At 46.1% G+C, this 13,186-nt stretch overlaps 1 protein-coding gene across 6 annotated transcripts in view; it reads left to right on the top strand.

Annotated features, from left to right (window-relative positions):
* Positions 1 to 13,186, top strand: part of LOC142852086 (ELMO domain-containing protein 2-like) — a 63,063-nt gene that overhangs the window by 29,236 nt on the left and 20,641 nt on the right. For 3 of the 6 annotated variants that reach the window (XM_075976487.1, XM_075976485.1, XM_075976486.1), the window contains exon 9: positions 126 to 3,078. The exons of 2 other annotated variants lie outside the window; for them this stretch is intronic. In XM_075976487.1, coding sequence (XP_075832602.1) covers positions 126 to 142 — 17 coding nt within the window. In that variant the 3' untranslated portion in view covers positions 143 to 3,078. Of the gene's footprint in view, positions 1 to 125; positions 3,079 to 13,186 lie in introns of those variants that run through there. One more of the 6 variants, XM_075976484.1, reaches the window with a different exon arrangement.

Below are 13,186 nucleotides of genomic sequence, written 5' to 3'. Positions count from 1 at the left end.
ATGGTAACTTTTATCAGTCTAGGAAGAACTTTCTCTAATTTGTTTTTTCAGTAGCTAAGTTGAAAAGACTCAGATTTACCCACAATGCATCCAAGGACAAACTGTGCTTCCTTCTCTATTTCTAGGTCTAGAGCAAGAATGACCATTATTCAGCAGCTGGCACGCTTCCCTGTGGGCCAAGACACCTGGCTTCACGAGATAGCCCTTCCTCCAACCAGACTTCACCACAGTGGACAAGTGACAAGGTTGTCTTCCATACTGACTGTGAGCTGCAAGACTATGTAGAATGGGAGCCAAACATGGCCATGAACTTGCCACCCTTGGGACCAAGGCTATGCTACTGCCTCATAAACATTGCCAGAGCCTCCAGGGAAGCTCCCATTCCATAAGGGCTTCCTGTAATTACTCTTTACAGAGTCTGTAGCTGAAGGGACATTTATCCCTCTCAGCTAAGAGTGGTCTGACCTGGATTCTCACTCCCATACTGCAGGTGGCCTAGGTCCAAACCCAGATGCTGCTGCTTTTCCTATAGTAGCCACACATCAAAATTTGAAGGCCCTTGCTAATAACTTATTTCTGGGATTGGCAGGATACTGGCTCATAACAGTGGTTCAGATGCTTCTATCAAAAAAAAAAAAGCTTCTATCATTCTGAGTGGTGGTAGTGCATACCTTTAATCCTAACACTTGGGAGGCAGAGACAAGTCGATCTCTGAGTTTGAGACCAGCCTGTTCTACAGAATGAGTTTTAGGACAACCAGTACCACATAGAGAAACTCTGTCTCAAAAAAACAAATAATAAATAAATAAATAAATAAATAAATAAATAAATAAATAAATAAATAAATAAATAAATAAATAAATAAATAAATATACTTCTATCACAGCCTGGAGAAGGGGAAGGGAGTATCTGGTCTCCCCATTGGCATCAAACACTGGAGATGAGGATGGTATGGAATCTATCACACTAAGACACTACCTACACAGTCTCTGGATTGGTTTTGAAGCAGCACTTACAGTGGTACCTGGCATGTTGTAAGCAGTCGAATACTTACCAAACTTGTTGCTTTGATAATACATTTCATTTAATGACTTTAATTAGCGGGACAATGCAGGCCTGGCTTGGAGAGGCATGCCCTGCTTTCCCTTCCAGAAGATGGTTTCCTAGGTTCACCTTTCTTGTTCCCAGTGTCCCTGATATCAGTGAACCACCCAGGCCTTCTGTCTGTCAAGGCCCCACATCTACTTTGTATATTGCACTTGGTTTCCATGGTTGTACTCTAACCCTTTGTGTTTCTTTCTGTAGAATTGGGTGAGAACAAGATTAGCCTTGTGGAAGTGACACAGAGGGCAGAATCAAATCAGATAGCCAGCCCCAGGGCTGTTTTGTTTTTTTATTAAGGAAAGGATGGCTTTGACTTATGGCCCAGTGAAGTAAGTGCTGTAGTGGCTCAGAGTCTCCCCCACTTAGAACACAGTGACAACAGCCTTATCTGATGGGGTGAACAGAGGGGCAGGTGACTCGCTACTTAGTTCAGGGGTCATCGGTTCAATAGAGACTGTGCCGAGGCATCAGTACCTAGATACAAGTTTGGGGTCCCTGTACTCACTTTCCATGAATGGAATTGTGTGGGATGGAAGGACAATTTGTGCTTGGGAAGTGGATTGTGGTGTCTTTAGGATATCTATGCTACACATACAAAGTTTTTGGTATTCTTCACCTGAAAACGTGGATTTCATTCTCTTTCCATTTGCTGTGTGTTCATGCAGAATGACCCAAAACCAGTAGGACAGCTGGTGTGGGTTTCTGGAATCAGGACATGGAAGGCACTGTTTGCTCTCTTGGGTCATCCTTTCAGAGAAATCTAGTGACCTTGTTCTGAGGAAGTTCAAACAATCTGTGAAGAGCTACATGGTAAACAATGGAGACCTCCGTTACCTCCCCATGATCCAGCCAGAGTCATGGAATAAGACAGAGCAAGTGTGCTAGTTCAGGTCTTCTATTTTTGTTTTTGTGTATGTGGTATATGTACATGTGTGTGTGCTGTATGGACATGTGGATATATGTGTGTGCTGTATTTTCGTGTGGATGTGTGTGGTGTGTCTGTATGTGTGCATAGTGTGTATACATGTACATGTGCATGTGTGTGTGGTATATGTGTGTGTGTGTGTGTGTGTGTGTGTGTGTGTGTGTGTGTGTGTGTGGTTTAGACAGAGGTCAATATCAAGTGTTTTTCCTGATCTCTCTCCAACTTATTTTTTGAGGCAGGATCTCTCACTGAACCTGGCATTCATCTATTTGGCTACGTTGGCCAGGCAATGAGTTTCAGGAATCCACCTGCCTCCACTCACTTCTGCTAAGCACTGGGATCATAGAGAGCTCTATCATGCTGGGCTTTCAAGTAGGTGCTGGGGGTTGAACTCAGATTCAAACACTTGCACTAGTTGGCACTTTTCAGACCTCTCTCTCATTTTCTAAAGCCAAGGACCAAAAAGTTTTGTGGCTGGGTTGGCATTCCAATCCCTCCACTGGAAGATTTGCCTGGTTATCGAAGATGGCCAGTTCAGTCTCTGGATCCTCCATTACTAGGATTCTTAGCTAAGCTTACCCTAATAAATTCTAGGGAGTTTCCATTGCACTAGGTTCCTATCTTACCCCCAAATACACACCCCCAACACAACTCCAGTTGTCTCTCCCAGTAGTCTCTCTCCTCACCCCTACCTGGTTCCCCCTGTTCACATTCCTGCCCATCCCCAGATTCCTGTGGAATCTTCTCAGGGAGTTCCTTGTGTCACCCTCGAACCCTCTTTGTGACTTAGCTTCTTTGAGCCTGTGGACCATAACATGATTATCCTTTACTTATCAGCTAATATCCACTTATGAGTGAGCACATACCTTTGTCTTTCTGGGCCTGGGTTACCTCACTTAGGATAATTTTTTCTTCGAGTCCAATCAATTTGTCTGCAAATTTCATGTTGTCATTGAATTTTACAACTGAGTAATACTTTATTGTATAAATGTACCACATTTTCTTTATCAATTCTTCAGCTGAGGAATATCCAGATTGTTTCCACTTTCTGGCTATTATGAATAAAGCAGCAATGAACATGGTTGTGCAAGTGTCCTTGTGATATGATGGAGTATCCTTTGGTTACATGTCCAAGAATAGTATAACCGAGTCTTGAGGTAGACAGATTCTCGATTTTCTGAGTAACTGCCATGTTGATTTTTATAGTGGACAGTTTATATTCTTTTTTATTTATTTTTCAAGACAGGGTTTCCCTGCATAGTCCTGGAACTGTCTTGGAACACCTTTGTAGACCAGGTTGGCCTCAAACTCATAGAGATCCTCTTGTTTCTGCCTCCCAAGATCTGAGATTAAAGACGTGCACTATTACACCTGTCTTTTTAAAAATTTCCTTGTTTATTTTAAGATTTATTTATTTTTGCTTCTGTAAGGTAAAGAACACCTTCAATGAGACAAAAGAGCAGCCTATAGAATGGGTAAAGATCATCACCAACTCCACATCTGATAGAAGTCTGATCTCCAAAATATATAAAGAACTCAAAAAGCTTGACATCAAATAATCCAATTAAAAAATGGGGTACAGGGTTAAATGGAGAATTCTCAACAGAAGAATCTCAAATGGCTGAGATAAACTTAAAGAATTATTCAACATCTTTAACTATCAGGAAAATGAAAATCACAATGACTCTGTGATAACCATCTTACACCTGTCAGAAAGGCTAAGATCAAAAACACTAATGACAGCCTATGTTGGAAAGGATGTGGAGTAAGGAAAACACTCCTCCACTGCTGGTGGGAGTGAAAACTTGTATAACCACTTTGGAAATCAGTATGGCGGTGTCTCATAAAATTGGGAATCAATCTACCTCAAGACCGGGCATATATCAAAAGGGTGCTCAATCATACCACAAGGATACCTGCTCGTAGCAGCATTATTTGTCATAGCCAGAACCTGGAAACATCGTAGATGTCCCTCAACCAAAGAATGGATAAAGAAAATGTGGTACATATACACAACAGAATATTACTCAGTGATAAAAAAAAATGACATCATGAAATTTGCAGGCAAATGAAAGGAACTAGAAAAAAAATCATCCTGAGGGAGGTCGCCCAGACCCAGAAAGACAAATACAATATATACTCACTCATAAGTGGATATTAGATGTAAAGCAAATGATAACCAAGCTACAATCCACAGCCCCAGAGAAACTAGGTGGCAAGAAGGAACCTAAGAGGGACACATGGGTCTCCCTGGGAAGGGGAAATAGATGAAATCTCCTGGGTAAATTGGGGATAAAGGGGTTATAGGGGAGGGGAGGGGGGAATGGGAACATGAGAGATTAGGATGATCAAGTTGGGGGAGGGATGGGGAGGGAGAGCAATGAAAGAGATATCTTGATAGAGGGGGCCATTATAGGGTTAGGGAAAAACCTGGAGTTAGGGAAGCTCCTAGGAATCCACAAGGATGACCCCAGCTAAGACTAAGCAATAGTGGAGAGGGTGCCTCCTGTATTCACATTGGAGACCACTCTAATTGTCACCATAGAACCTTCATCCAGTAACTGACAGAAGCAGACGCAGAGATCCACACAGTCAAGCCCTGGGCCGAGATCCATGAGTCCAGTTGAAAAGAGGGAAGAGGGATTATATGAGCAACATGGGTCAAGAGTCAAGATAATCTTTGGGAAAACCATGAAGACAGCTGTCCTGAGCTCGTGGGAGCTTACAGACTCTAGATTGACAGTTAGAAAGCCTGCATGGGACCCACCGAGATACCCTGCATGTGGGTGACAGTAGTATAGCTTTGTCTGTTTGTAGGATTCCTAGCAGTGGGACCAGGACCTGACCCTGATACATGAGCTGGTTTTTTGGAACTTATTTTCTATGGTGGGATGTCTTGCTCAGCCTTGATACAGGAGGGAGGAACTTGGTCCTACCTCAATTTGATAGGCCATGCTTTGCTGACTCCTATGGAGGGCCTTACCCTTTCTGAGTGGAGATGGAGGAGGAGTGGATAGGGGGAGGGTAGACGCAAGGTGGGAGGAAAGAACTGGAGGAGGGGAAACTGGCAGGTATATAAAATAATTTTAAAAAATTAAATAAAATATTTTTAAGAAGAGAGAAAAAGATTTATTTATTTTATTTTATCTGTATTGATATCTCACTTGCATGTGGGTCTGTATGAGGGTGTCAGATCCCCCTGGAACTGAAGTTACACAGTTGTGAGCTGACATGTGAGTACTGGGAATTGAACCTGGGCCTTCTGGAGAAGCAGCCTGTGCTCTTAACACTGAGACACCCTCCAGTGTCTCTTAACAGGGCAAGTCTGGTGGGTAAATGTGATGCAGGGACCGCAAGTGCCTCCTAAGCCTGTCTGAAGTAGTGACCTTACCTTGGCATTGCCCACCTTCTGCAGGTCCAGAGAGGCTGTGGAGTCTCCCCCAGTTCTCCTCTGGAACCCAGTTTAATTTTTTGAGAGGGTTCTGCTATCTGGAGGAATTAGCTGTTTTGTAACTTTGTTTGCTTATGACATCATTAGCTATGGCAAGTTTAGAGGTGGGGAATACTGGAAATCTTTCAGAAAAGGAATGAAGCTATATTTTTAAAAGGTGTTAGGGAAATGCTTAAATAAAATAAAATGCCCCCTCCCTCAGTTTTTCCATGATTCTTTTCCCCTGGGGTTTTAGCATGGAATGAGAGTGTTAGGAGCTGCTGGTTAGAGGGAAGAGTGCTGAAGTCAGATTCGAAGCAGGCGAATGAGCCAAGTGCCCTATCGGCTTCTTTAATATCCTTGGCCAGTGGGACCTGTCACCATCAGCAAGGGAAAGGAAACGTGGATCCGTAACTCCAGGGTGTTACTGTAAGGGACAGTTCATGGCGTGCAGGAGGGAAACAATCTCCAAGAGCAGGAGTGGCCTTGGTCTGCCTGCTGATGCTGGCTGCCTGCTTAAGTCTGCCTTCCATAACCATGGTGCCTTTCCCAGGCCATTGATACCACCACCATCATCACCACCATCATCATCACCACCACTACCACTACCATCATCATCATTATCACCATCACCACCACCACCATCATCATCATTACCACCACCACCACCATCATCATCATCATCATCACCATCATTACCACCACCACCCTCATCATCATCACCATCATCATTATCACCATCATCATCACCACCACCATCATCATCATCACCACCACCACCATCATCATCATCATCATCATCACCATCATTACCACCACCACCCTCATCATCATCACCATCATCATCATCACCACCACCACCACCACCACCACCATCATCATCATCATCACCATCATCATCACCACCACCATCATCATCACCATCATCACCACCACCATCTCCACCACCATCACCATCATAATCACCACCATCATCACCACCATCATCACCACCACCATCACCATCATCATCATCACCACCATCATCATCACCATCATCACCACCACCATCACCACCACCATCATCACCACCACCATCAACATCATCATCATCACCACCATCATCATCACCACCATCATCACCATCATCATCACCACCACCATCACCACCACCATCACCATCATCATCACCACCACCATCATCATCACCATCACCACCACCACCATCATCACCATCACCACCACCACCACCACCACCACCACCATCATCATCATCACCATCATCATCACCACCACCATCACCATCATCACCACCATCATCATCATCACCACCATCATCACCACCACCATCACCATCATCACCACCATCATCATCATCACCACCATCATCACCACCACCACCACCATCATCATCATCACCACCATCATCACCACCACCATCACCATCATCATCATCACCACCATCATCATCATCATCATCACCACCACCACCCCCACCACCACCATCTCCATCATCATCACCACCACCATCATCATCACCACCACCACCACCATCATCACCACCACCATCACCATCATCATCATCACCACCATCATCATCACCATCATCACCACCACCATCACCACCACCATCATCACCACCACCATCAACATCATCATCATCACCACCATCATCATCACCACCATCATCACCATCATCATCACCACCACCCCCACCACCACCATCTCCATCATCATCACCACCACCATCATCATCACCACCACCACCACCATCATCACCATCATCATCACCACCATCATCATCACCACCATCAACACCACCACCACCACCACCATCATCATCATCACCATCATTACCACCACCACCATCATCATCACCACCACCACCATCATCACCACCACCACCACCATCATCATCATCATCATCATCATCACCATCATCATCACCATTATCATCATCATCATCATCACCATCTTTCTTTTTCCTTGCACATATAGTTGTGGTATACTTTCATATGTGTATGTATGTGTGTGTTTCTATGCACATTCTCACATGTGTGTGGAGGCCTGAAGGAGATGTTGGGTGTTTTTCTCCTTCGGTTGAACCTTGAGCAGGTGGATTTGACTGTTTAGTCGGCCAGCTTGCCCCAGGAACACTGCGATTACAGGTGGGCCACTGACTCGTTGCTTTTACAGGGTTCTCACGCTTCCACTTCAGCCACTCTGAGCCCTTGCCCTCATTGTTGATTCCACTCTGGTGAGTGGGGACTTTTCTATCTGAGCTAAGTTCCATGTGCCTTCCTGGGAGGTCTGTGGAGCACTGATGTTTCCACCTAGGGAGGGGTGTGATGATTCAGTTCTGTGCTTATAGCAGGTTGGAAAGGAGAGTGTTTTTCTCACAGTCAAAAGGGCTCCAGTGCAATGTGCTGCATATGTGATTTATACACACGAACTGAACCCCAGGCACTGGTCCTTGAATTAAGGAAGCAGAGGGGCAAGGCTGACCTCTCTAAACCTCCCAGATGATAGAAAAGATGGCAGTGCCATGGGCATGTCAAGGAGAGGTACGATCTTGCTCAGTGAGTCCTGCGAGTGCTGAGTCCACACCTTGCCACCAAGTTCCCAGGAAAGACTGCTGCACCCCTGCCCAGGGCCACATTGGATCAGATTCTGAACCCTTCAGGACTAATTTTGAGTCCCCATTGTCCTGCCTTTAACTCCCATCCAAAATCACTTCTTTGCTTTTGCCACAGGCCAGGCCGAGACCAGAGAGTGGAAAATGAGTGTTCTGTCCCCTGTATCCCTAACGAACATGCTGGGAGCACAGGGTTTACATTCCTCGCCCTTGCCCAGCTGATGGCGTTCTGTTGATCTGAGAGTGACCCTTTCAGGAACATAGTTCATTAGTGAGAGTGGAAAATGAGTGTTCTGTCCCCTGTATCCCTAACGAACATGCTGGGAGCACAGGGTTTACATTCCTCACCCTTTCCCAGCTGATGGCGTTCTGTTGATCTGAGAGTGACCCTTTCAGGAACATAGTTCATTAGTGAGCATCATTGCTTCTGATGAGTAGTTAGTTTCAGGGGATGAAGGGTCCATGGATTAATGTAAGCCATGAATAGAACAGATGTTTAGCTCATCTCAGTTGATCTGCATTTCTTCATTCAGACTGAAAAGGAATCAGTGGTGGCAGGAAGACCCTGCTCATCACTGCCACCAGCAGCCTGAGTCTTCTCTTCTCCTCCGAGGACAAGCTGGATTCAGAACTACACCACAGATGTGATTAGCTAGACTGAACCACAGTTAGTGAGTTTACTAAGGATTTAGATAGAGACACACAGGAAGACGAGAGTAACACCCGAGGTCTTTGAGTCTTCTCAGAATGAGCTGCATCTGGGTGCCTTTGGAATGGCTGTGTATTTGACTTTGTGGCCTTTCCTGGCTCAACGGGTAAAATTCACAACAATCCTAACATTAAGCAAAGTTTAAGGGACATTTTAAAACTATGTATAACTTGGGGCTGGAGTGTAGCCCAGCAGGGTGCTTGCCTAGCATGTGCGACAACCTGGGTGCTAGCCTAGCACATGCCTATAATCTCAGCACTTCGGAAGTAGAGACAGGAGGATTATCATAATGAAATTGAGACCAGCTTGTGGTATGTGAGACCCTCCATGTTTTAAAAAATTTTAAGTGAAAACGTGAGTTGACTGACTTCCAAAACATTATTTTCTTGTGTGAGTCTGTGTGCTTGTGCGTGTGCACACACGTGGCATGGTGCACACATGGGGAAGTGAGGACACCTTGGAGTTCTTCTTTCCTCCAGGAATTGAATTTGGTTTGTCCAGCGTAACGACAAGTGCCTTACTCACCGAGCCATCTTGCCAGTTCTACTTCAATTTTTTAAACTTAGATTTTCCTTTGCAAGTGAAATTATAAAGTGTTTTATTATGAGGCATGCCGTTTAGAATTCAGGATGAGAGAGAGACAGGAGTGCCGTAACATTCAAGGTCACAAGCGTTCTGCACTAAGCGGGCACAACTCTCCCACTGTTTTGAGACCTCTCTTGGAAGAGGGAATAACGACTCTGCAGCCAGCCTTGGCTTCATCTTCAGTAAGGAAAGGTGAGCTAAAGCCCTAGGTGACGGGCTTCTTTCCCTTAGAGTGCCTCCCCCCCCCCCGGTTTCTTTGTTTTTTATTCTACCTTATGGCTCGGGGGACGCTTGGGCCACTGAGGATTAGGATCTAAAATGGGGGTCCCAAGACCTGCACTTCCAGCATGTCCTAGACTCTTCTGGGAAATGCAGGTGATGGGAGAGAAGCCTTGCTCTCTGCCATCTTCCCCTGCTCTGTAGAGAAGAGAGGGGACCACTAGGTGGCAGTGTTGGCTTAGGAGCCAAGACAGGCAGGCGCCTTTTGAACTAGAATGTCCCATCATCCCACAGCCTACTTATTTCCCAACTCCCGGCAAGGGTCGGGGATACATATATTTTAAAGAAAATCAAACTAAGCCTCAGAATAAGGACGTCCCTAAGGGAGAAAATTCAAGGAAAGTGCCTCGGTCTCGGCAGTGCTCTCAAAGCCAGGCTGACTCCATCTCTGGCCGAGGTGGCCCAGGGAGCCCTGTCCACCTGGAAGCTCTTCAAAGACCTTTGGTTCCAGAATCTGTACTCTGCCTGCTCCTCATCCTTGATCGAGACATTTTTTTGAAGATCACTGGATTGTAAAGATTCTGACCTTTTCTCCTCCCCCCCCCCAAAAAAAACCCAGCATGGGTCTAGACATTACTCTCTCTTAAAGTTCCGTGTTTTGGCTGTCTGATTGGGAAGCCGTATCCTTCCATTTTTAGCTTTGCTACTAACAGGCTGTGTCCTAAGGCAGACGTTCAACCTTTCTGAGCCCCTGGAAGTTGGGGCATGGTGTGTGTCAAAGGTTTGTTAAGAAACTCCAATCAAATGCCATTAGGCCCAAAGGTACTCCGTAAGCTGCAGAGCCCTGTATGCACAGAATGAAGCCACGACTGGACCCAGGGCAGCAAGGGATCGGGAAGGGTCATGTTTTGAAGGAAGGTGAACAGCCATTAACACCAACTCTGTGATGGCTCCTCTCCGTTCCTCAGCACCCATCTCTGCAGCACGAACCACTCCTTACACAGCAGGTGGAAAACCCCAGACATGAAAGATCTGTTTATGGGCCCCAACCTCTGACCACGCTGTAATGATTTCCCTCTGCCATTAAAGTCCATTTCTCATCTTGATCTCTCAGACCCCCACAGTGTCCCAGACTACACCCCTTCTAGCCTGACCTCCTGGCCCATTTCCTCTTTCCTGCCTTGTTGCTCCGGAGTCGCCTTTTCTTTCTTTGATTCAGGCCTCAGTATCAGTGCTTCCTTCTCAGAGAGCTGTACAGAGAAGAGCCACATGGTCTAGCAGCCATGAAGCCCTCTGGTAGCACAGCTCTGTATATTAACTTCCCTGTACAGCACTCTTTGAACTATCTGACATCTCACTCGTCTGTGAGTCTCGTTTGTGTAGAGACAGAAGAGCAACACAAGAGCAAACCCCCATGTCTAACAGCCAGAGCTAAGGGCCACACTCCCCATGTCTAACTGTCAGAGCTAGCAGCTAGACTATGCCTCCTAGGAGCCTGCCCCATGACGTAGGAGGCCCTGTACAGTTACCTGTAGCCTAACTGCTGTGGTCCCCTGTGTAAGCGGCCAGTCTCTGGAAAGACAGCTTATCCTATAATCTTACTAAACAAGATAGTGGGCTGCCTGACCCTTCTATCCACCCTACATAGCCCATAAAGACGCTGTGGGATAAGAGCAAGTGACTTCTTCACAACTGATTAAAAAACTCCACTTCCTCTCAGGGCTGTGCCCTCTTTTCTGGGATCTGACGTCTGTCCTGGCCATGTATCTCAATAAGCTGTCTTTCAAGCGTGGTGAATTCTCCTGTCTCACCACCATCTGTTTTCCAGACTGCTGCCTCAGTACAGGGCGTCTCCCTGGCTAGAGTAAAGCCAGCATCCAGAGGAGACACTTGCCTCTGAGTTCACCTTGTTCCCCACGGTTTAGAAGGAGCCACGCCAGCCTTGTTGTATGTACACCATATGTTTCTGTTGGGCAGTGAGCATCTGAACAAAGCTCTGCAGTGCTGATGCTGGTGCCCCAAGGAGGGTTCCAGGCACACGATGCCACATGCGGTTTGGATCATGTGCTTTTGCTCCAGCTCTTCATAGCCCACCTAGAGGGATTGGAGGCGGTAGGGAGGCAACACCTGCCAAATGACCACATTAAAGCCTGCGTTTCCTCCAAAGCTGGTTAACTGCTCTGAGCTGGGAGAATAATTAAATCCCATTTTATATGATGTGATGTTGTTGCACACTCGGGGATCTGTTATAATTGTTGAACAGGATGGAAAATAAAGCTTCCCAGTGCTGTAATTAACTTTTGCATTAGAACTGATGTCAGCTCGGAAGGTCCAACACCTCTGGGGCAAGTTTCTTTCTCTCCTCTGAGCGTCATGATACACGTTCACCCTGCACACTCTGGCTATCTAAAGGAGCAGCCTCTAGGGATGGGTCTCATTGAGCACCACTTAGTGATGGGGAGGGAGAGGGAGGGAGAACCCCTGTGCATCCTTCAGAGTCACTGCAGCGTCACCTCAGCTCCAGGCTTAGGGATTCTTCCTCTCTTCTCCTCTCTGGTGGGAACTGGGAGCACCTGGTGAACCTCACACTTACCGGAGGCCATGAAGGTGTGTGTAAATGGGAGATATGCATATTTGTACCCTTCCCCTACCCTGTGACTGACATTTTTAGCGTAAAAAAAATCTGGGCTTTGTACCCCTTACAGGATATCATTTGGTTCAATGGTTAAGAGCACTGCCTGCTCTTCCAAAGGTGCTGAGTTCAATTCTGAGCAACCACATGGTGATTCACAACAGTCTGTAATGTGATCTGGTGCCCTCTTGAGGAAGAGAACTGATTAGTCATCCTCATCAACTTAGACCATAAAACCCAATATGGACCAGTTGAGCAGAACCGCTATATATGGACTGCCCATGTGTGCTTCAGCATTGCAGGGCATGAATTTCATTTCATTTTCAGTAGAAAAGGCCAGCTATAGTGATCAGAGGAAGAACTAGGGACAGGGAAAGGAGTCCAGTGACCCCAAGTCTGTCTTTGGGGTCCTGATATGGGCTTTAGTTTTAAATACAGATAGAACTGGGGCAAAGGGCATATAAGAGATCTCCATCTTTAAGTCTGGTTTGTCACCATTATTGTTCTGGTTCCACCAGGTGGTCCAGAGAAATCCTTCTCACTGTTACTGCATGAAGGAGTCCATTGGTCCTAGGAGGTGACTGCTTCTGCTCCAGGGACCAGCCTCGTCATCATGGTTAACTCCCCTTGTCTGAGAGGACAGGATGTCCTTTGAGGATCTGCTATTCTCAGGACCAGGTGACACCGGAGGGAAAGTTAAGGACAGTGACTTACATCTCTACCGCCAGTCCAAGTGAAGACTAGAAGGTGTGGACTTCCATCTTGTTTTAGTTGCTCTGTGGGCCCTAGGGAGGACTCAATGTTTCCTAGTAAGAGCAGTTTTTTTTCTTTTCTTTTTGGTTTTTTGAGACAGGGTTTCTCAGTAGCTATGGAGTCAGTCCTGGAACTCGCTCTGTAGACCAGGCTGGTCTTAAACTCATAGAGATCTGCCTGCCTCTGCCTCCCAAGTGCTGGGTTTAAAGGTGTAC

This window comes from Microtus pennsylvanicus, chromosome 6, assembly GCF_037038515.1.
Source record: "Microtus pennsylvanicus isolate mMicPen1 chromosome 6, mMicPen1.hap1, whole genome shotgun sequence".
Lineage (NCBI taxonomy): Eukaryota > Metazoa > Chordata > Mammalia > Rodentia > Cricetidae > Microtus > Microtus pennsylvanicus.
Note: the sequence above shows the minus strand (reverse complement) of the source record. Positions and strands in the feature narration are given on the sequence as shown.